The sequence below is a fragment of the Emydura macquarii genome, unplaced genomic scaffold (assembly GCF_026122565.2).
Source record: "Emydura macquarii macquarii isolate MOO-44397 ecotype Brisbane River unplaced genomic scaffold, CSIRO-AGI_Emac_v2 contig_3305, whole genome shotgun sequence".
Lineage (NCBI taxonomy): Eukaryota > Metazoa > Chordata > Testudines > Chelidae > Emydura > Emydura macquarii.
In genome coordinates, this window is record NW_027133442.1 from 2,556,827 (window position 1) to 2,581,242 (window position 24,416).

Genomic DNA, 24,416 nt, shown 5'->3' on the forward strand with positions numbered 1-24,416 from the left:
CATTTCTTTCAACTACTCTGACTTTTCTCATTTTCTCACTGTTTTCTGCCACTTTTATCTCCGCTGCACGCAAACTGTCCCTGCTGTCTGCGTGAGTGTGGCTCCACCAGATCTTTTCACAGCCATTCCCAAAGGGACTTTTGCAGTCCCTCACAGGTTGGTATAAGCCGATTACAGTAGCTGCTCCATGGGTCGCCCTCTGAATGTGCCCAGATGCCATCTAGGTCTGCACTTAGACCATGCATCCTGGCCAAACCTCCCTTTTGGCATCTCCTCTGCTCCATGGTTTTAAACTTGGATAATAATGATTGCTACAATGAATAAAGAAGGAAATAATGTTTGTTTTAAATAGGAGGGGGTTTTCTATGTTATGAACAACACTTTCCAGACCTCTCAGCTTCATCTGCATCAGGTATCTCCATTCTGCAATTCCACAGGGAAAGCACAGAAACTGAAGGAAGTTTTTCTCTTGTCTTCTGGATGAGACCATGCTAATCAGACTCTCCATCTTCTAGATCTGTTAGCCACAGCTGCAGACATTGTTCACTGGGGCAGTACTCCATATATGGTTTCAAGCCTTCAGGAAGTGAGATTGAGTAGTCCTCTCTCATCAAGAGCGTTTGACTTCCCATTTCACTTGAGTCTGGAAATCGTTCCACTGTGGACTTATCAAATGCCTGATAGCCTTTGGCAAACCTATGAATTTTTGGGATCATAACCAAAACAAGCATCACAGGTTGGAGAGCCTATATGGGGCACCTAGATAATGACAGGAACTATGGTCAAAGTTGGAATTTCAGATCATCATCAAACTCTGTGGCACTCTGGGCACCAGAGCTAGCCATCCAGCAGCCCCTTCCTCCATCACTACACAGAAGTTTGACTTTTGAAATAGGGTCACTGGTAAAAATGAACTGGGGAAAAATGAAACCTGTCTCTGAAACAGCCATCTAGATCCTCTAGGAGATAGAAGAGATTCAGTGGTTGACTTCTCAGCTAGGGAAATCTAGGGAAATTTCAGCACCCAAAAGGAATGACTCGGCAGATGGCAAACTAACAAGATGGTGCTACTGTAGTGCCTTCCACACAGAGACTTGTTTGCTTCACACCTAAACTAACCAGCTGGTTCTGTCTTGATCTAGACACAAAGATCTTCACATTGGGAGGGTGGATGCTTTTTCTGCAGCTGGTCAGCCCCTAAACACATGCCTTTCCTCCATTCCCTTTTCTGCCAAAGAAATGCATACGTTTTTGCCCAAAGGTCAAATTCATCTTTATATCCTGTCGTTGTCCCAGAAGGCCTTGTTTACCCAGTTGTCTTCAGCCTGTGCATATCAGAACTATGGCAACTCCCTAAAATAAGGAACTTTCTCCATGGGGATCCAGTTCTGCCCTTGAATCCACACAGCTGGTGACTAGCAGCTTAAGAGCTAGGTTTTTTAGTGATTTTTTTGGGGCTTCAGTTCTCGGTGCCCATCAAGACACATGATTGTTAGAAGGCAAGTGTGCCCAACACGTTCTGAAAATCAGATCCCTCGTATGTGTTTCAAATTGGGCACCCAAAATCACTAGTTATTTTAGAAACTTCGGGCCTGGGTGTTAATAAAATAAGTCTCCAAACCTTTGGCTTCTCTCATCTGATTGACATTTTGCTTACATCCAAGGAGAACTTTACAAATCAAGCATATTGCAGCAAATTGGCTGTTTCTTTAGTGTGCTTCACTAGAAGTCTCTGCCTTTCAAGCATACCTCTCCTTCCTTTTGGAGTTTTTGTTAGAGGGCTGTATCAGCAGACTGAGTTATAACACCCTTGAATGTCACATATCGACTCTTAGATGCTGACTAAATTATCTGACGACCTCATCCTGCATCCTCACATCACTTGGCTTTTTCCAGTCTGCTAAATGCTGTAAACCCTCACTCAGAACCAGTTAGCAGAATGGAACCTTAATTTCATTCTGAATGCCCTCAACAAATCTCCTTTCCAAGCCTCTGGCAAAAGCTGCCTCCTATCATCTTTCTATTAAACCAGTGTTTCTCATTGCTATCACCTTCGTTCAGAGAATTAATGAGTAGGGATATGTCTTGTGTAAAGAATCTTTCCTCCTGTTTTTCACAGATAAACAGTTCTTAGAACTGCTCCCAAATCATTCCCTAGGAAATTTCCTTCCCTTCTATGTGAACATATCCTGCTCAAAGGAAGCGAATTAATATTCCCTAGATGACATTAGAGCCATAAAATATTGCCCAAATGGAACAGCTCTTTTTCATAATGCCAAGGTCCTTTGTTTTGTATGTGGTTCATCCTACTTTTTGTAACCAGTTTTAAATTCCACTGTTTCTCCATAGGTCATAGCAGCTATTGAGAAATCCTGTATTAGTTTCAAATAGACTCCCCATTCAGGGGTAAGTGCGCTGACTACTTGGTTAGTAGCTATGTTGTGGGCAGAGAAGAGACTGTATCATGTCAGGAAATCTCCAAACTGGGCTTCTCCCCGTGCCTTCATTAACACTGCAAGGGAATGCAGGGTCCTCTACCATTGCGGCTTTTGCTCACCGGATCCTGGAGAATGCCCTGCCTAGCTAAGTTAGTCCGCTCCCTAATTATTAGGGGTTTTCTGATATATAGCTTGCTCTTATTTCTCTTTGGAGGTCTGTATTCTTGTTTTGGTCACTGTACTTATGAGCCCTTTTGGGGCTCCCAAGGGGTACAGGGTGAATCACTACTGACTCCTTACAGCGTGAGGGAACCTTGTCTGTGCTCCCTAGGGGAAACTTGCACAAAATAGAGGCTGCTGCCTGCTGGCAACACAAGCATACCACTCCAGGCTCTGCAAGCCCTGCTCTTGCACTCTGCAGGCTAGCAATTTGCACATCCCAGCCTTTAGGCTTGCTAAATGAGTCTTTGGGGCAGAGCAAAGAGAACCTTTTGCTAAATCTGTTGGAGCTCCAGAGTTTTGCTCTGGCATGGGAGGGTGAGACATGGGTCCCTCCACCTTATTTGTACGCCCCACTTCATTACATTTGAGTGCCCAGTCTCTTGACTTCAGGACACCTCCAGTGCTCACAGATTTGCTGTCTATATGGAAAACAGTTACAGAGAAATATAAAACGCAGCTTAGTGCCTATACATATTTAAAAGTTCCTCTGTAATAGATCCCATCCGATGATCAGTTGCACTTGCCCCGAGAGAACTGGGATTCTTTCATCTATTGTACAGTTCCAGATACTGTCTTGTTTCTTTCTCTTTTCATAATCAGGGCGTTTCATTAACTTTTGTTTTCCCCAATGGTCTTTCTTGGGCTCTTTTTGCTTTGTAGAGGCCCAAGTCTGCACCTTGTCTAAACTGTAAACACTTGGCTGGGCTGGGTTAAAAGAGATCGATTGTTCTCACTGTTGACTGCATTAGCTCTGAGAACCACCCTGCGCCAGGTGATCAGTTTCACCTCCTGCAGCTTTGGAACACAATATTCCAGTTACATAAGTCTTAAAACATTTTGCATAAGTACATCCTGCAAATATTCATGACAACCAGAAAGTTCTTAGCTTTCAGCAGAGACCATGGTGAAATATCATGAAGATGGTAATCACAGGGGAAACATGCCTGTCTGGGCATGCCTTGGCAAGTCCATGGGTGTAGACTCGTAATTGTGTACCTCATCTGTTGTCAACATGGAGTGCCACAACGGTGTTTTGACATTTCTCTCAACATTCTCCTTCATTGTCTCAGAAGCGGCAGAGGTTGTTCTGAGAATAAGACAGGTGTCTCATCTGTGAATTAATCTTTTCATACAATGAATCTCAACCAATCTTCCCAGTTTTTTCTGTCTTACGTTTTCTGACTTTAAAAGCACTTGTTTGGACTTGGACTCTAGGCCTCAAAAGACTCATATTTGAGAGTCAGGCAAAAAAAGTGCATAAGAGCTGGTCTACGCTACAAAGTTAGGTCAGTTTAACTGCATCGCTTAGGACTGAGAAAAATCTGATGAAAGAACCCTGCAGCTGATGCATTTCCAGCGTAGATGTACCCTGAAACTGAAGTAGGTGTATGACTAAACGCATCAGTCACCCAGGATTGACAGAGGTTAATTCTTTAAGACAACCAATGTACAGTTTAAATCAAGATTGCCCTATTTGTGTCCTTAAACACATGTGTGAATTCCTGCCTTCTCTAAAATACACATTTGGAGAACAAGTCCCAAATGTTGCACTTGGTGAAAACTGTTTAGTGTCTTATCTTTTAGACACTATATTGAGTTAAAATAGTAGCAAGACAATTCACCTTTTTTTGACTCTCTAGTTGTAACGAGAAACAGAATCTAGTAGCCCTAAACTACTTCATTTGTTAGTTTTATTCAAGAACATATTCAGACAATTTATCAAATGTATAACATCATGAGTAGAGAGGTGAGCAAAAAAATCAGAATTTCCATCCTGTGGGAAATTCCTATGTCCACATTTGTTTTAGTCCCAAATCGGTACAAAAAGTTGAAATATCAAAATTTTTCATGCAATGAGAAGTGTTCTGAAAAATTTCAATTTGGAAATGGCAAAACTTTTTTCCTCTTGGCAGTTTGATCAAAATGAAACATTTTTATATTTCTAAATCAAAATATTTCATTTTAATTTATTTAACAGACCTGAAACGTTTCATTTAAAGTGAATTCTGCATTAAACTGCAGTTCCCTTTGGTGGCACATTGCCTCATGGAAGTTGTACTTTAGGACTAACGACTCCGTTTTCCCCTGTGGACCGGACTACATCTCCCGTGATGAACTTGCAGCCATGTGATTTGCATGATTCGTCACACCACTTGGTCACAGGCAAGACTGCATTGAATCAGTGGGCGATATAGTCCAGCTAGGGAGTATGTCCCATAGGAGAGAAATAGTGTCCAAGTGGAACTGTCTACAGTGCTATTTTTTAGCTCTATGGTGTGATCCTGAGTCAGTTGATCAGCCTCTAAAGGGTTTTTTGCAGTGTAGACATACCTTAAGAGTATCAGGCCTCAGAACTCCAGCTCCCAAGAGGCAATGCCCCACAAATAGGAAAATGCAGTTTAATGTTGAAGTGATTCAAAATGAGATGTTATGGATCACTCCAACAAATGGAAATATTGGGAACCAACCCAAAATGAAATCTTTTGTTTCAATTTCCAGTGGAAAACTGAACATTTTTGACAGTCCAAGGGAAAATTTTGATTTTGTGAAAACTTTGTTTTCAGTTCAAAAGTCATTCCTACAGAAATTCCCCACCAGCCTTAGGCAGGAGCATACATATTCCTATTTCATTGTAACTGTTAAACATATACAGAGTAGCCATTTTGTAACAAATCTTCAACTTGCTTTTTTTTGTATTCGAGAAACAAAAGTGTTTTTACATTATACTTGGTTTAAATGAAGTGAACTGGGTATTTTTTGTTTTTTACTTGTCTAAAGCATAAACTGTAAACTCATAAATTAACGAGTACTTAGACCTGATAGGTCAAATGTCATCTCATAATGATTGTTTTCAATTAGATTATGAATTCCAAAATGAATACCATAAATTCTGTAGTCAGAAACTCAACAAGAGGTTTACATTTCAGTCAGAATCTATGCTATAGCATTTTGCAAATGGTCTCATACACTTGGGCTTATTTAAATTGGTTGCTTCCTTTTTATGATTTAGTAAATATGCCCCAGGCTGAATAAACTATTGCCTAAGGTCAGAGTATTTATAACAAATAATTTGAGCCCAATGCCAATGAATGTTTTAGTCCAGGATATGGTCCAAGTCAATGAATCATTTAAGTTGTTACTAAATTTGTAAACTAAATGCTTAAATGTTAAATACAAAGTAAGAAAAACTGACAGAAGCAATGGGCTGTCAAAAGGTTGAAGGGGAAATTGTTTAGAGAGAAAGTTTACTGAGGGATTTTTTCCATTGCCTTTCTAGTATTCCCTTTCCTGTCCTTGCTTATGTCAGCTTTCCCCCACTCCTTTTCTTTCATTATAAGTCAATAAGACTCTTCTCCCTAGAATAACCACAATGTTTGTTTACATTACATTACATTTCAAAAATGAATTGGAAGGGGAGATTCTTGAGATTTTACTCAGTGGAAACATAAATATGACCATTATTCTTAGGATTCAAAGGAAGGGAGGAAATGAGTCCCAGGGTTTTTAAACTTGATACTGTTTCCACTAGTTTAATAGCAACATCTTCTCTGATGTGACTTTTTTTTTCTTTTGTAGAAGTTTTGGAAATTTTCTGTCTTAGCCAAGGGAAGTTAGATATTGAGACAGCCAAATTTGTTTCTGGCAGACTGTTTACAATAGCCAATCAGAATAGACATATTTCTCTTCATTGTATGGTTGATAAACAAAAGTAGTGATTATGCCCATCAGGCAGAGTGCAATAATTGAAAAAGAACGGGAGAGGGAAAACTGCAGATATGCAACAATAATTTACAACATTTCTGCATGCTGATTGGCTGACACTATTTTATTTGGGTGTTTACTAAAATCCTGAAAGACCTATTTCTCTCTCTTTTTTTTTTTTTTTTTAAATATTAAACTACCAACATTATCTAAAAAGTTTTAAGAACACATTTTTAATAAAACAAGAACATTTGGAATTTGGTGTATGACTTAAGTGTTATTCAGCAAGCATTCTCCTTTATAGGGGAATGAGATGCTAAGAATCATTAGTCATTACTTCCACTGGAAGATTGGGGAAAATGGTGACACTAAATCAATGGAAGATATACATGATCATCTGATTGCCTTTAAACAACTGAGGTACATTTGTATTGTCAACGGATCAGGAGTTACCTTATCAGCAGCTAGTAGCATTTCATCTCAAAATGTTATACTTCCAAATTTTATTACTAACCACTTAATTACAGTTTCAGGAACAGCAACTCTATTATTCAATTGTGAATTATTGGTTCACTATGCATATTCAAATACAATTGTTGAAAAACCATAAAAAGTAAATGGGCAAGTGAATTTCAAGTACAGCTCACTCCTAGACAATAAATTTGTTCCGAATTCAGAGTATAAAACTGGCAGAAAAGCAAAGTTACAACTATAGCTCATGCATGATGAGATGCTGCATGACATATATTGCACTTTCTGGAAATTGGAATAAGGTAAGCTTAAGAGCATATGACAAGTGTTGAAGGTATCATTGATCCAGGGGGGAATTTAATTCATATTATGACCATATCCCCAAACTTTTATACACCTGTAATCTTTATTTATTTGATTTAGAAGAAAAAGATTTTTCCCTGGAATACACGATTGTTCTTCTGCATGACTTTTCTTTAATATTACCCACTACACTGAGATTTTTTAAGTAGCTGTCCACACCCTGGCAGACTGTTTACAATAGTCAATCAGAATAGACATATTTCTCTTCACTGTATGGGTGATAAACAAAAGTAGTGATTATGCCCATCAGGCAGCCACAGACAGAGTGCAATAATTGAAAAAGAACGGGAGAGTGAAAATGGCAGATATTCAACAATAATTTATTATAATATCTTTTAGAATATGGTGATTTTTGCCCAAGTAGAACTTTAGCTTTACACAGTACCAACAATTCAAAACTGGTTCACTGTTAACTGAGCTATCAGACTTGAGTGTAATTTGGGAAATTTCATGGATCATATCAAGATAATTTAATATTTTTTCCATATCCCATTGCTGATGGTTGTATATATCACAATATTATTTTGAAAAACAGCCCTCAGTCAGTCACATTTAATTAATTTAGTGTTTTACCTTCATCTGCTGTATATTAATTCCAATCAACTGACACTACCACTGTTTGTGTGTTAGATAATGGTATAAATACAGTAGTGTGCAGTATGTATGTGTGTATATACATGTCTATTTGCCTGTATTTAAAACTCAAAGCATTTGGATGGAGATGAGGGTACAGTTTTTATCCAAATCTCAGTATTTACAAACTCCTACACTCCACTAATTGATGTTAGTGTACAAAAGGAATTACTTTACCGAGTAATGAAGTGCTGCCACATTTACGTGAAATACAGTAATGTTTCAAAAGCAAACGGGAACACTATACAGCAGTTTAATAGAGGAAGTGAAGAACCTAAATACCCAGTTGAAAACATAGTCTAATAATGCTAGCAGACCATGGTAGTAAACTGGATAAAAACAAGTTGTCCTTTAAAACATATAAGCATAAGTAACACTGACAGATGTCATAGTTCATAAAAAACATTCTTGCAGGGCTTATAACCATTGGTGACAGATGAAGGATCTTTTACATTCTATAGAGGTTTGCTTATTTTCTCTTATTAACTTTTCTGTCATTCCTGTAGAATGTATATTGTCATGTATTACACAACGTGTAAATTCAAGTAGACAGACACGTTAGCTCTGTCCAGCATAGGACCTTCATTTTCCATTTTTTTTAATAAGAATTTGTCTTACATTTTTGGAATTTATATTCAAAATGCTTTTCACTTAGGATGAAAAATTTCTCCCACTCTAGATAGCTGCATAGTGCCTAAAAGGAGAGGTGTCACAATTCAGGGCAACTGCCACTTGTATTTCCCTCTTGTGATCCAGCAAAGGCACCCTCTCTCAGGCTTCTGGTTCCCCAGCTCATCTTTCTTGAGATAGAGACACGATTCTCTTTCTCTCCCTCCTCACCTCAATATTTCCACAGGATGCACAATTCCTTGTCTACACTGTGAATTCCCCAGCAAAATCATACTTCCTGAGCAGGCCTGCTTTGTTTTTGCACACTCTTCGAAAGCTATAAACAAGTGTGCTTGCCACAGTAATAAGTTACCATACAGTAACTTTTAAGCAAGTACATTTATTCTTAAGGTAAAAGCATTACAGAGAAAATATATTAAAAAAACAAAAGAACCTACATGCATGCTGATAAGCTTGCCAGAGATCACCCCACTTCCAACAAAGGCTCTGGCCAGTTAACAGTCCTTCAAATCCCAGCAAGGGCTTTTTTTGTGGTTAAAAGTTGATAATAGCTGTGAGCTCAGAACAAGTGCACACAGGAATCTATAAGTCATGAAGAAGTACTTCCTTAACTTAATTTTAAACCTGCCCCGTATTAATTTTATCAGGTGAGCCCTGCTTTGTGTTATGTGAAGGGCTCCTTATTCACTTTTATTCACTTTCTCCATACCATTCATGATTTTATAGACCTCTATTATATCCCTGCTTAGTTGTCTCTTTTCTAAGATGAACAGTCCTAGGCTTTTTAATCTCTCCTTACATGGAAGCTGTTCCATACCCCTTATCATTTTTGTTACCCTTCTCTGTCCTTTTTTCTATTCTAATCTTTGTTGAGATGGAGTGACCAGAACTGCACACAGTATTCAAGGTGTGCACTTACCATGGATTTATATGTGGCATTATATTTTCTGTCTTCTTATCTGTCCCTTTCCTAATGGTTCCTAACACTGTTAACTTTTTTGACTGCCTCTGCACATTAAGCAGATGTTTTCAGAGTAATATCCACAATAACTCCAATATCTTCTTTGAGTGGTAACAGATAATTTAGACCCCATCGTTTTGTATGCATAGTTGGGATTATGTTTTCCAATGTGCATTACTTTTGCATTTATCAACATTGAATTTCATCTGCCATTTTGTTGCCCAGTCCCCCAGTTTTTGAGATCCCTTTGTAACTCTTCACAGTCAGTTTTGGACTTCATTATCTTGGGTAATTTTGTATCCTCTGCAAACTTTGCTGCCTCACTGTTTACCCCTTTCTCCAGATCATATATGAATATGTTGAATAGGACTAGTCCCAGTTCAACTCCTGGAGGACCCTGCTATTTACTTCTCTCCCCTGTGAAAACTGTTTTATTACTATCTTTTGTTTCCTGTCTTTTAATTAGTTACTGTTCCATGAGAGGACCTCTCCTCTTATCCCATGACTCCTTACTTTTCTTAAGAGCCTTTGGTGAGGGACCTTGTCAAAGGTTTTCAGAAAGTCTAAGTGCACTGTATTGTACAAGTATTATGTCCTTTCAGTTCAGGGACACCAGAATGAGAGCTGCACTGACAGTGGAGAAATGAGTGGTGATCGCACAATGGAAACTTGCAATGCCAGATTGCTACCAGTCCCTTGGAAATCAATTTGCAGTCAGGAAATCCACTGTGAGGGCCATTATCATGCAAGTACTCAGGGCCATTAATGGTCTTTTGCTACGCAGAACTGTGACTCTCAGCAATATGTGGGACATAGTGGATGGATTTGCAGCAGTTCCTGAACTGCAGTAGAGCAATAGACTGCACTCACATCCCTCCTTTGGTACTAGACTACCTTGCCACAGGGTACATCAACAGAAAGGGCTACTTTTGTAGGGTTATGGAAGTGTTGGTGATCTCTGGGGACGCTTCACCAACATCACAGTGGGCTGGTCAGAGAAGGTGCATGACATTCACATCTTTAAGAACACACGACTGTTCATAAAGCTGCAAGCAGGGACTTTCTTTCCCAACCGTCAGATTACCATTGGGGATGTTGAAATGCCAGTAAGGATTCTGGGCGACCCAACCTACCCAATGCTCCATGGCTTATGAATCTGTAAACTGACCATTTCAACAGCACAGAGGAACGATTCAACTATCAGGTGCAGAATGACAGTTGAATGTGCTTTTGGTCAATTGAAGGAACATTGTTTATTCACCACATTGGATCTTAGTGTAAAAAGTATCCCAATGGTTATAGCTGGCTGCTGTGTCCTGTATAACATATGTGAAGCAGTGGGGGAAACCTTTCCACCAGGATGAAGCTGGAGTGGCTGTCTGCAGAGTTGGAACAGCCAGATGCAAAGGCTTTTAGAAGAGCTCATTGTGGAGCTGCATGTACTCTTCTAGGTCAAGTAAATTAATGAAAAGTCGAATACTGAGGAGTGGGGGCGTGCATACCTTTAGTGGAAAATGTATGTACACACTTACTTGAGGTTCTTTCCCCTGCATTGGGCTCAGGGAGGCTTTGAAAGACCATTTTAACAGTAACACTTTTTGTTGTACTGTACCCTACCTGGTCTTGTTCATTTCTGGCCTGTTAAGAATTGTGTGGTGATTGCTGTACATGCAGGAAGAATATAACATTGTAAGTACATCTATTAATTTTGGGTGGTATATCCTGTGAGTTGTGTGTCACTGTCAGCAACAGATAACTGGTTGCTTTCAGACCGGCTAATCACTTGGTAGCACATGTTGCAAACTAATAAAGATGAGTTAAGTTTTAAATAAGACATTTATTTTGTAACAGAATGTAGTGCAAAAAACCCCAAACCCCATGAAATTTTAAAACAAATATATTTTAAACTTAACGTAACACAACTAAACTTATAAAGGGGAAAGAATGTTCATGCCCATTTCAGCTACGCCATCAACTGTGGCTTTCACAGGTCAGCGTGTGTGAAGCTGTGATTGTCTTTAATGTCCAGTGGGGTGGAGACGGAGCGGTAATCCAGTGACCTCTGATGCCATGTGGAATGTTGAAGGAGGTATAGGGAGACCCCGATATTGAGTTTTCGGGGTTGCAGAGAGAGATGAGCCTGGGACTGTTGAACCTACAGGTCCACTAGAGTCTGCAGTATCTGTGTTTGCTGCCTGAGAAGTCCCCTCATGTCCGGTACATCTCCTTCTCCCTTTCCTGTGCTTTTTTCCTCTCCACTCTTTCCTTCTCCATGCTGTCCCTAGTGTTCATCCTCCATGCCCTTTGCTTATGGTCTGATGCAGCCCTGGTTTGCAGGATCTCATTGAACATGTCATCCTGAGTCCCCGTCTTTCTCCACCTTATCTGGCTCAGGTGTTCCGCAGGTGTGGAGGGAGAAACCCACAAGGCCACAATGGCAGCAGCTGTAGATAAAACACACAGCGGTACCATTGTCAGTATACTCACTATGGAAAGTGAAACTTACAGTGCAGAACTCACTCCCCTGGCACCCTTAAAGTTTTAAGCACTTCATGTTCATTCTCATTTCAGCTTGGGATTGCTTTTGCATGGTGTCAGTCACAGCACCGGCCATGGTGAGTGTGGCCCATTGGAGGTGAGAGAAATGAGGAAGGAGTTTCTTGATTGCATTAAGCATTGGCACTGAATACTGGCACCATTTTTCACTGGCAGTGGAGATTTTAGCTGGTCTCTCACTCCTGAGGGTGGCAGAGGGAGCACACCTCGGCCTGTGTGTTGCAGTGGTGGCTGCTGAAGTTATTGCTGCCTGGCATGGGAAAGTGTCCTAATGCGGAGGAAGAAATGAGGCAACCTTCCCTAGACACTTTTTGACAGTGGATTGCAGAGTACCTCCATGGAAGTGTCATTGTGATCTCTCAGGAGGATTCAAGGGACATGCCTGTGCACATATACAAACTGCTCTGCGTGGTCCCCTCTGCCTAACTTTAGAGGGGACTGGAGAGCAGACAGCAACTCTACCTCTCTTAGTTGTCCAGCTACCTCTTCTAGGATGAGTAAATTAATGACCAGTCAAACACAGTCCTTCTGTTCGGGGGGGTGAGGGGAGCCATCTCTGTAAGGGAAAATTTATGTACACACTTACCCGAGGTTCCTTCCTTTGCATTGGGCTTGCCCGGGCTGGACTGTGGTGAAATCAAAAAGAGATCCTTGCTCACTATGCAGCGGGATCCTGCAGTCACCTGTCCCCCATTCTCTTCCTCCTTGCTGTTTTCAGTAGACACCTGTGACTTGGGCTCCTCAGAGGTATCATTGGTATTATGTAGGCTGGTGGTGTGGTCTCTGCAGAGCATGGCATGCAGCTCGTCATAAAAGCAGCAGGTCTGCGGCTTAGCTCTGGATCTATTGTTGGCCTTCCTATCCTTGTATACCTGCCCAGACCTAAGAGTGTCTCCTGTCCTTTCAGTGGCCCTCGTGTGGGCCCAGGCAACTGCCACCTGTATTTCCCTCTTGTGGTCCAGCAAAGGCTGGTTTGAATGCAGAGGGGAGAAAAGCTACGCTGCAGGACAAATTAAGGTTGCTTGACTCTGAGCCCCCCTTACTGCTTGCAAGTCACCTAAGTAGAAGAATCAGCTGCATCTTTTCAAAGAAGAAATGGTCCTATGAGATGTGATGCAGACCTGTATTCCACAGTCCTCCCTCCGTCCCCTCTAATCTCTGACCATTTTGTGCGAATGAACTGATGGGGGGGGGGCCAAGGTGACACCACCTCATCTAGCCAAGGAAGGGGCTATGGCCATGAGGTGCAAGCAGCATCAGTTTTCTAACTCCAATGTGCTGGGCATGCACACACTTAAATGGAATACACATCTGCATTATACCTTGAAGAGCCACAGTTAGAGTAGATAACCATTTCTTTGTCAGGATGTCCTTCCTATGGGAGAGTGACAGGCTTAGGCTATAGGTCACCCCTTCACTGTAGAGTTGTTGCCTATCTAATTGTCTGTACTAGTCTCATTGCTGATACTTGGATATTCTTTGGTGATGGACTGGATATTTCTGGAATGGGGTGCACTTGAGAGAGGTCTGTTCTATACAAGCTGCTAAGTGGTGTCTAAAACTGTTAGTTAAAAGGTGTGAACACATCTCAAAACAACATTCATTTCCCAGTGTAGATGAACCCCAAATGTTTGGGGGAAGGAGTTTGTGTGCATACTTCTCCCATCCTGACCTAGCCGAGGAGAGACAAACATCCATAGCTTTAATAGTCACCTCTTGGGAGATGTTAGTATGGTGGTTTTTCATGGTGGACTCTGCACATTCCCACTAATGAGATAAGTATGCCTTCTGGAATGAGAGCTCAGAATTTTTGAGAGTGGTGTCTCTTGGGGTCCCTTGCCGCCTAATGTTTAATTTTAAGGTTACCTGGCACCTTGATTTGGCTACTTCAATGTTTGGTTAATGTAGGAATTTGTATTTCATACAAAAAAAACTTACATGTAAAATAAATGTGCATATAGTAATTGTCCTTAAAATATTTCAGTTGCCTTTATAACTAAAACCATCAAAATATTTGAAGTATTCCCTATATATTGTTTATTTGGATAGTGCCAATTACTTACTACAACATTGGCTCTCAACCTCTCCTGACTACTGAACCCCTTTTAGGAGTCTGATTTGTCTTGCATACCCCAAGTTTCACCTCACTTTAAAAACTACTTGCTTAGAAAAATCAGACAAAAAAACAAAAGTGTCACAGCACACTATTACTGAAAAATTGCTTACTTTCTCATTTTTATCATATACTTCTAAAATAAATCTATTGGAATATAAATATTGTACTTAAATTTCAGTGTATAGTATATAAAGCAAGTCTGTACTGATTTGGCTAGTGCTTTTTATGTAGCCTGTTGTAGAACTAGACAAATATATGGATGATTAGATGTACCCCCTGGAAGACCTCTGCATACCCTCAGGGTACACGAATCCCTGATTGAGAACCACTGTACTACTGATATTACATTCTCTTCCTTGAACTCACAATATAAAGTATATGCCATTAAAGGGCACACAGGGGTTGCGTGGGTTCAATAAAAAGTAATTTGAAGATTAGCACACCATTTGTTAGTTCCACGAGTTTGTTTTTGTAGATTTGTTTTTGAGTGATCAGTGGAAAGGCTCCTATAACTTAGTATTTTCGTGAGGAGGGGACTATGGTTGAATGGCTTTAAGAAAAAAGTATGTTTTAAGGAGGGATTTGAAGAGATGCGAGGCGTGGCAGAGTTGGGACATGGAAGGGATTCAGACTTAGTGGACCTATGAATGAGGGTCTAAAACAGGGGTGTCAAACATCCGGCCCGTGAACCTTTTTGATCCGGCCTGTGTCCGGCCAGCTTTTTTGAGACGTGCTGCTGCCCAAAGTGAGGGCATTGGCACTTAGAGATTTCTCTGCCTACGGCATTGCCGGTTTAAGAGTACGTGAAATGTCTTAAAGCGTCGATGCCGGACACAGAGAAATCCCTTAAAGCGGCAATACACTCAGTCCAGCAACATGGTCCCCCACGAAATCTCGCCACCGAAAAGGGGAAGATGGCCCGAATTTTTCGGCGGAGGGTATTGCATGGCCCCTGTGAAGTGCAGTTTATGAGAATTTGGCCCATCACCATCAGCGAGTTTGACACCCCTGGTCTAGAGCCAAGAGTAGCAGTAAGACAGAATTAGTTGTGCGGTTTGGGTATAGTGAAGAGGGTGAGACAAGCATGCAACACTCTTGTTTTTAACAATCTTGTCTTTTCATCTTAAAGCTCTTTCTCTTATATTTTATAGGATTTACAGCTAGAATATGGTCATGGTCCCCAGAGTGGCTACTTCTTAGGTGCAAATAAGTGAGTAAAAGGTGGCATTTTTCATTGTTTTCTTAAATTGAATTGAGACTTAAATTCATTGTTTAAATTTAAAACTGCAGGTAATACAATAGTAAAATGCAATTTGATGTTTATGCAGTAAAACATGCTAAACCTGTGGTTATTTACAGTAATGCAGTTTTAAACTGCTGTTGACTTCTACAGTAATAATCACTCCAGCTGATATAGAGCATTAGAACAGTTCTCAGCATATTGAGACTCAGCATATTGAGGTACATCACCTCTAGAATGTACCAGCTGTATCAGTTTCAGATATCGGAGTCTGTTTAGTGACAAACTTTCCCTTACAACAAGGTATTGCCCTTCTGCCTAAGTCATCTGGCCAGTTATGAGGATGTACTCATATATGTGAGATTTATTTGTTTAAAAAAAACAAACAAACAAAACATTGCACGTCCATAGAGAACTTATTTGTTACAATTTTGTCATTAAGTTCTTTAGAGGTTAAACTTTACATTCAGTTTTAATGTAGTTATCCAGATACTCCGTGTGTGAAATGAAATAATAGTAGTTCATTCTCTCCACCCCTCTGATACTTTTAAGTGGTTTTGGTGCTTTTTTATTTAAAATCGTACTCTCTGTACAAGTCAGACTCTTGACATGTAGCTTTGTAATAGATAAGTTTTGTAAATATTTTGATGAAAGTGTAGACATTGCTTTTCCTTCGCTCTTTAGAGATTTTTAAATTTTTCAGTAGGGAATAATATTGACATTTTCATGAATCCTCCTTTCTGTAAAAGTCCTGCTGCTCTCTTGTCACATGCATGCCTTCATATGTTTGCATGACAGTTAGAGTGTGCTGGGCTTAGTTTCATAGATTGGTTTAGAAGCAGTAATTTTTTAGCATGTTAAAATCTGCATTTTGAGTGAAACACAGAACTGTGAAAAATACTAATTTTAAGATAATAAAATTGGGACTAATGAACTCACATTGATTAATCTTTTTGTCACTTTTACTTTATATGACAAACACTATTTAATCTTAGGTATCTTGGTTTCAATTTAAGCAGGTAAATATTGAAATTAGCCAAAATGGCACTAGTTTACAGCACAGAGGTGACAGCCAGGTATACTAATAATGTAGGTAAACACATTTTATAATAGTATCCTGTAACTACATTGAAAAAATGAAATTATTCTTTAGCAAAAAAATTGTGTATCTTATTAGAATTCACAAGAGTAACTTATTTTGAATTGAGAACTTTTATGCATGTCTTATTTTCTGAGTGCTTTCTTCAATTTGTGTTCAGTTATTGATTGTATTCTTATAATTAATTTTAAAGGAGTCTTCTAAAATCAGTTGAAGAAGAACTGCATCAGCGGTAACTTTTTTTATTTTTCTCTTGTGTATTTCAAAGTGTTTTGTGCATTGGTTCCTTGCATCCGTTACAATCTGCTAATGCTCATTTGCCCCTTTATTTGTCAAGAAGATATGAGAGAGGTCTCATTTGTCTGGGCTGAATCTGTGCTTTAAAGAATAATAAAAAAGAAAATAAAAATGCAAAGCAACATCATAACATTCTGTGTAGAAGGTAGCCTGGAGGTATTGCATACCAGAATTCTTTCATATAGCTACAGCTATTTTAATGAAGGACACTCAGCCATAGTACTTGGTTCATTTCCTTAGGGGACATGTGGCACCTTTAGAAGATGATGATGCAGACGATGATGCTAAACAGTAAGTCGTTTCTTATTTTGATGTATCTGCTCTCTGATTCATGGGTAGCTGACAATTTAATTCTGTTTGAATTGTTCTGAATGTGATAACACCTTGGGGTTTTTTCCCCTTCTGATATATTTTTAAAATAGCAAAATCACACTAATCTTCGTTTGGATCACATCAATGGTATTTTGCTTTATTCTGCTGATTGATTTGCATTAATATTGAAATAATATTTTAATGTTCATCTCTTCATACAGCTCTTTCCCATAATCTTTTAATTATTTTCTTTAATTTATTATAATTAAATCAACATAAGAACAACCATACTGGATCAGACCAATGGTCCACCTAGTCAAGTGTCCTCTCTTCGGACAATGGCCAATATCAGATGCTTCAGAGAGAATTAACAGAACAGGGCAATTACCGAGTGATCATCCCCGGTCATCCATGCCCAGCTTCTGGAAGTCTGAGATTTAGGACACTCAGAGCATAGGGTTGCATCCCTGACCATCTTGGCTAATAGCCATTGATTAACTTATCTTCCATGAATTTATCTAGTTATTTTTTTAACCCAATTATAGTTTTGGCCTTTCACAGCATCCCCTGGCAACAACTTGTGCAGGTTGACTGTGTATTGTATGAAGTGGTACTTCTTTTTGTTTGTTTTAAACCCTGCTGCCTATTAATGTCATTGGATGACCCCTGGTTCTTGGGTTATAGAAAAGGTTAAATAACATTTCCTTATTAACCTTCTCCACACCATTCATGATTTTATAGCCCTCTATCATATCTCCTCTTAGTCATCTCTTTTCCAATCAGAATAGTCCAAGACTTTTTAATCTCACCTCATATGGAAGCTGTTCCATTTCCCAGTCATTTTTGTTGCCCTTCTCTGTACATTTTCCAGTATATATCTTTTTTTTTTTTAAGATGACGCAACCAGAACTACACGCAGCATTCAATGTGTGGGCTATGTATTTATATAGTGGCATCATGATATTTTCTGTCTTATTAGTTATTCCTTTCCTAATGGTTTCTCATATTCTGTTAGCTTGTTTGACTGTCACTGCACACTGAGTGAATGTTTTCAGAGAACTATCCACAATGACTCCAGGGTCTCTTTCTTGAGTGGTAACAGCTAATTCAAACCCCATCATTTTGCATGTATAGTTGGGATGATGTTTTCCACTGTTCATTACTTTTGTGTTTTTCAACATAGACTTTAATTTGCCATATTATCCCCCAGTTTTGTGAGATCCCTTTGTAACTCTTCGCAGTCTACTTTGGACTTAACTATCTTGAGTAATTTTGTATCCTCTGCAAATTTTGCTATCTTGCTGTTTACCCCTTTTTCTGGATCAAAATTTTATTGTAGTTACACTGAGCCAGTGGAATAATCTGTTGCAACACTTACCCTGGTGTATTATTATTTACAACATTCAAAACCTGATACTTGAAAGCTGTAGTTCATATTAAATTTCAGTGGTACAAATAATATGACCATTCTTAATCAAGTTTGATTGATAGAGACAGAGGAGAACTGAAAAGTAATTATGTTAAAATGTGAAACCGGTGTGTTAAAAGACCACCTTAAAACAAATAAATTGTTTGCATGCGATAGGAAATAAGACAGTTTGTGAGACAGAATTCACTTTTACTTTCCTGCTAATGGATAATCTTCAAAGAGCTGTTGCTTTATGTTAGAAACATGTGAACTGTAAATCTTTTATTGTATAGAGTTTATTAACATTCTTGTAGAGAAACTAAATATCTTTTTAAACGAATCTTCTCATTTGAGCTGTTTCACTGCTATTATGTGACCTAGACAATGCATTTTATCAAAGAAAGTTAAAATATTGTGAGCTTGTCACTCTGTTTTAAATGAGAAGGGCAGCCATCAGCAGAGAGGAACAAGATTTCTACAAACTATGTACTTTACTGGATTTACTGATATTGGGGCATGGGTGGCAACAGGAGGTAGGGTTCTTGACATATGACACAACCCTACGTATTGGAGTTTTTCCTCTGACATATTGGGGAGAGGGTCCAAAGAGGAGATGGGGACAAAAGTGCTGACTTACTTATGATATGTGATTTCAGAGGCAGGCCATATCACATTAAATATGCAATTATTTAGTTATTAGTTACCTTTTCAAAATGGAGGCATATTCGCTATTTGGGATGAGTGATGCATGTAGAAAAGTTGGGACTTACATAGTCCAATTAATTTTCAACATATTTTATTCCCTTGCTACTTTCTTAATAACGAAATACAGGATTTTCTAAGTTGTTTTAAAAACATGATCATTTACAATATTTTTTAAAAACCCTGCATTCTCTGCAAAGATAAGATTGTGATGGAACCTACTCTTGGATCCATGCCTCTACATGTGACCAAGGAACTTCGTTTGCTCAGGGTTGTAAAGGTCTTTGGGATAGCGCATGCCACCTGTGCAGTGGATTGTAGTTGTCCCCATAGCACTCCATGCCACCAGTTCCATTCTGATTGCACTTGATGAAGAAGCCGTGTTGCATAGCTGCAATGCTATTATCTGTGTTGTAACCCAGCTCAGCTTGATGCCTCCTCTAGTGCTCAGTTCCAGTGTCTCTTGTTAGGTTTTGTTTAACATTTTTTCTCCTTATATCAATCTGTCTATAGTCAACACCACCTACTTAATGTCCCAGGGCTTTGAACCTCTTGGTGCCTGCTTTTTTGAAGCACTTTGCACTGGCTCCTTTGCTTGATGTATTGGGGAGCCTTACTCCTAGCTTTTGCTCCATCAGAACTTTCACATAGATGTCTTCATGTGGCTTTTGTGTTTCTATGGTTTGTTTCACTGTTTCTTTCAGAATACGTAAGAAAGAGCACAATAGTTTCAAGAAATGTTCCAAATTCAGTCTGACTATAATCCCTATGGATAGACACACCTGATATGTCTCTGTCTCTGTTGCTCACAGACTTCACCACAAACAGCCAGGTCCTAGAAAAAGAACCTGGAGGTCTGTACTGGTTTTCTCTGAAACTTTTTATAAGTCTGGCAAGAAACCTTGAAGGCTTTAACCTTGAGTGAGCCACAGTCCCAGCCCCAGCTGGTTGGACTTCTACTACTATTTTTGTATAGCAACTTGAGAAGCAACATTAAAGGCTCTCACCAAGTTTGTGATTCACTCTGGCTTCCGGTGACATGGATGAATCCAGGCTGTCCCTCCAGAGAAAGTTCTTGAAGGGCAATGGTTCACTAGATGTTCCATGGTTGGGATGTCTTCTCCATATTCAAGGCTGTCATCTGGTCACTAAAGCTCTGCATCAGTCCTTCTGATATCAGCTTGATGTAATGAGGAATAGCTTTGGACTCATTCTAACTGAGGCATCCAGCTGAACCCCTGGTGTCTTTCTCTAGAGCGCATTGAGAGCTCAGCACTTCTGTTGCTCCAAATAAATTGGACAAAACCAAGTCATTGTTGAAGAATGCACTTGGCCTTTGACATGCAGCCATGCAGCACTGGATTCCTGGAAGCAGCCAAAGTGTCAATCCACCCCAGTCACATTCAAGTTGATGCAATCCACAATCCTGAAGATAGAAAGATTCATAGGTTTTATATCTTGAGTGCCCAGATACTTTGGTGAATAATGTCTTTCTCCAATCATATCACTTTGGCTGTGTTGAAGTTTTTTTTGCATCAACTCAAGTGCATCAAAGCAGTGTCCCAATGCTTGGATCCCTCAAGGCTGTCAGAGCTATGTATGCATTGAGATCCAGGATTCACACCCCATGCCTTCAATTTTGATACTTTGTACTAGCCATACTGTTGATGCCACTGACACAATCCAGGCTACAATCCTTTGTCCACCCAGTGTGGATAGCTAATCCAATATCTTTGGTTTATCTCCCAGCATTGACACAGCATCCTATGATGTCTACCTAAAATTCAGAGAAGGATGTAAAGGAAATGTTGTTAAAGATTTCGACTTAGATATACATGATACAGAGGATTCATAGTGAGGGTAAATGAGAGAAGGTAGTTATTTTCATTGTTAAAGATGAAACCGTTTTCCTAGTATAAACTAGATTCTGAACTCCCCTTCCAACTCCTCTCCCAACTCCCCTTCTCCAAACCAAAATCAATCTGATCATATGCTGGGATAGAACTTCTCTGGAAAGTCTTAGGCAAACCAGGCAAGGGAAGATAATGTTCAAAAAGAGTTTTCACTTCTTGGATATTTTCCTAACATTTTTTTTGGAGCAGCATAATTCAAAAACAATTAGAACTCTGTGCAAGAATTCAAGATTCCAGGGATGCATTCTCAAAACCCCATACTAATTTCCAAAAGATAAGAAAAAACATTTTTTTAACAGAACAGTATTGGAGTTTGTAAAAGGACCGAAAAGGAGGCTGTACAACACAGTGCAGGAATACAAGATAAAAAATACAGCAAATCCTTTACAACACAATGCTGGAAAAAACCATGAAATAGCTTTTCATTTTATGCTGATACATTTTGCTCCAAGACCAGGATGTTGAATATTTGCTGTGTGAGAAGTTGGGTCCACACAGAATTCTGCAAGGAAAAGGAAAACATGAAGATGTTACTCAACCCATTATCAAATAGTAGGTCAATAGTATTCTGTGAGCAGATTTGCTGTTATGCAAATGGTTGATATGAAGAAGCCAGTGGTCAGGTCCATGAGCCATCCAAGGAATGGTGTTTGCTGCCTTCATCATAATTATTAGCGAATGCACAAGTGGTACAGTAAAGATTGGAAAAAAGTTCAAAATACAAAACATAAAATAGATTAAACAGAGATCATAGAATGATAGAATCATAAAAATGTAGGGCTGGAAGGGACCTCGAAAAGTCATCACAGCCAGCCTCGTGCTAAGGCCAGGACCAAGTAAACCTAGACCTTTCCTGACAGGTGTTTGTCCAACCTGTTCTTAAAAACCTCCAGTGATGGGGATTCTACAACCTCTCTTGAAAGCCTATTCCAGAGCTTGACTACTCTTATAGTTAGAAAGCTTTTCCTAATATCTACCTTAAATCTCCCTTGCTGCAGGTTAAGCCCCTTAGTTTTTGTCCTACCTTTAGTGGGCATGGAGAACAACGGATTACAGTCCTCTGTATAACAGCCCTTAACGTCTTTGAAGACAGTTGTCAGGTCTCTCCTCAATCTTCTTTTTTCAAGGCTGAACGTGTCCAGTTTTTTAACTTTTGCTCATAGGTCAGGTTTCCTAAACCTTTTATCATTTTTGTTGTTCTCACTTGGACTCTAATTTGTCCACACCTTTCTTAAAGTGTAGCACCCATAATTGGACTCTCTACTCCAGGTGAAGCCTCACTAAATGCCAAGCAGAGCAGGACAGTTATCTCCCCTGTCTGAAATAGGACACTCCTGTTAATAAACCCAGAATATTAGCTTTTTTTTGCAGCTACATCACATTGTTGACTCGTATTCAACTTGCAATCCTGTATAATCCCCAGATCCTTTTTAGCAGGACTACCACCCAGCCAATTATTCCCCCTTTTGTAGTTGTGCATTTGATTTTTTCCTTCCTAAGTGTTGTACTTTGCACTTTACTGAATTTCATTTTGTTGATTTCAGACCAATTCTCCAATTTGTCAACATGTCATGGATAAGTTTAAAAAAAAAAAAGTCAAAAGTGCCAAAAGAGCTTAGGTAGGCATCACATGCTTTAGCCGTTCAATAGGGTCAGCAATGTGGAGTCTGGAAAGTCTTCCTGATAGGCCAGTATGAGATGAGCAGCCATTTAGAAGGTGTGCACTATCCGTAGCCACACCTCAGCTATGCAGGGAGTTGTTCCTAAGTTCCCAAGTGTGGTCGCTTGCCACACATCTCACCACCCCATCCTAATCCCATATAATCATTATAATTCCACACTACCATCAACCCCTCTACATACTTCTTTAGTAAAACCCACTAATATCCTGTATTCCCCACTTAAGTATGAAATTCCCTACTCTTTTCTTTCAACACATACTGAACTAACCCTGTATCCTCTGTACCTCTCCTGGCTAAGAATCTCTCCTGTCTCTATCTGCACAAGTTCATAGCCTCAATAGCTGAGCATTTCAAAATAGTCACTCATGACTTCGGGGAGCATTTGGTTTCCTCTGCTTGTATCTGAGGTATTGGGGAAGCAACACTGAAAATATACATAGTGTAAGTATTTAGAAATAACACTGGTATTGATCAAAAAGCTCATGATGTTTCAATTATTTGTACAGCGTTTTGAAAATATAAAAATAAACCCTATGTGATCGTATCAAGTATAAAGCATTGTGAGGATGTCAGAGATCTGTATTTGGATAACTTCTAAATGATCTGTACTTATTATCTTTGTAGCGCTACTATGAAAGCTAAAGTGCCACCTCCTTTACCACCAAAGGTAAGCAAGGTTTTCCACTGTATTACATGGGGGGAAGGAGGAATATGCTAAAAAGATTTTTTTAAAATTCATAAGTGCTTAAATGATTTAGAAGTCTCATTGACTTAAAACAGGCATTTTTGAAAACTTTACTCAAAATTTCTTTTAGTTCCAAATCTATCAAGGTGAGATTTGACTTTTCAAATATTTGTGTACATCTCTAATTTGGGAAAATGTGTATAGTATAATCTGTGGTATTCACTAATACAGAAATGTTGTTTATGATTGTACCATTAATATTTAGGGAGGGATTAGATTAGGTATTTCAAGGATTTGGGGCTGGAGAGGCAGGAATTTTCACCATAGCAAGAGTCTGACTACTAACTTCAGATGCAGTGATGGAATACTTAAATTGTTGTGTGCATAAATCAGATGTTAGATTCTGTCGCTAACATGAACACTGTTGATCCATAATTTCATTGTACATTCAAAGTAAATTAAAAGGTGCAAAAAATAAAATCTATATCTTATTCTATGCGTGTCCATTCACCAGTTCTGGGTGGGTTAACCAGGCCTGCTTTTAGCTGTGCAGACAGGCCTGTAAGAATCCTGTGTTTTGGCATCCAAACTTCACTCTTTAAGAGTCTGCTAGGTGCCATCTTGCCCAGTCTCTTGCAACTATATCTGCAGCTAAAAGCTACAGTCTACCCTTGTGCTGTCTGCCTCTGCTTTTTTTTTTTTTTTTTTTTTGCTTTACAGGCTTTTTTTTTCCTTTCATGCTCTTCTGATGGGTCTCATTTTTATTTCCTCAATCTGCAGATTCTAGCCCTAGAGTAGCATGCACATCAGCCCTCTTTTTGGACTCTATGAAGTCACAGGCCCCTAGAGTCTAGTGTTTCTCTGTCCCAGTGGCCCAGCCAGTCCTGCAGCTCAGTGGGCCCATGGGGTTCCTGGCTCCAGTGGATCCTAGCCTAGTGTGCCTTCCATTCCATTCGTGATTGCACCCTTCCTCTGCAGAGAGTGCT

The 24,416-nt window shown here is 39.4% G+C and overlaps 1 protein-coding gene across 4 annotated transcripts in view; it reads left to right on the forward strand.

Moving 5' to 3' along the window:
- The window catches only part of MAP4K3 (mitogen-activated protein kinase kinase kinase kinase 3), a 144,610-nt gene that overhangs the window by 47,096 nt on the left and 73,098 nt on the right, over positions 1-24,416 (forward strand). For 2 of the 4 annotated variants that reach the window (XM_067532920.1, XM_067532922.1), the window contains 4 exons: positions 15,244-15,302; positions 16,625-16,663; positions 16,969-17,019; positions 23,370-23,412. In XM_067532920.1, coding sequence (XP_067389021.1) covers positions 15,244-15,302; positions 16,625-16,663; positions 16,969-17,019; positions 23,370-23,412 — 192 coding nt within the window. The remainder of the gene's footprint in view (positions 1-15,243; positions 15,303-16,624; positions 16,664-16,968; positions 17,020-23,369; positions 23,413-24,416) is intronic. The other 2 variants (XM_067532921.1, XM_067532923.1) reach the window with 1 other exon arrangement.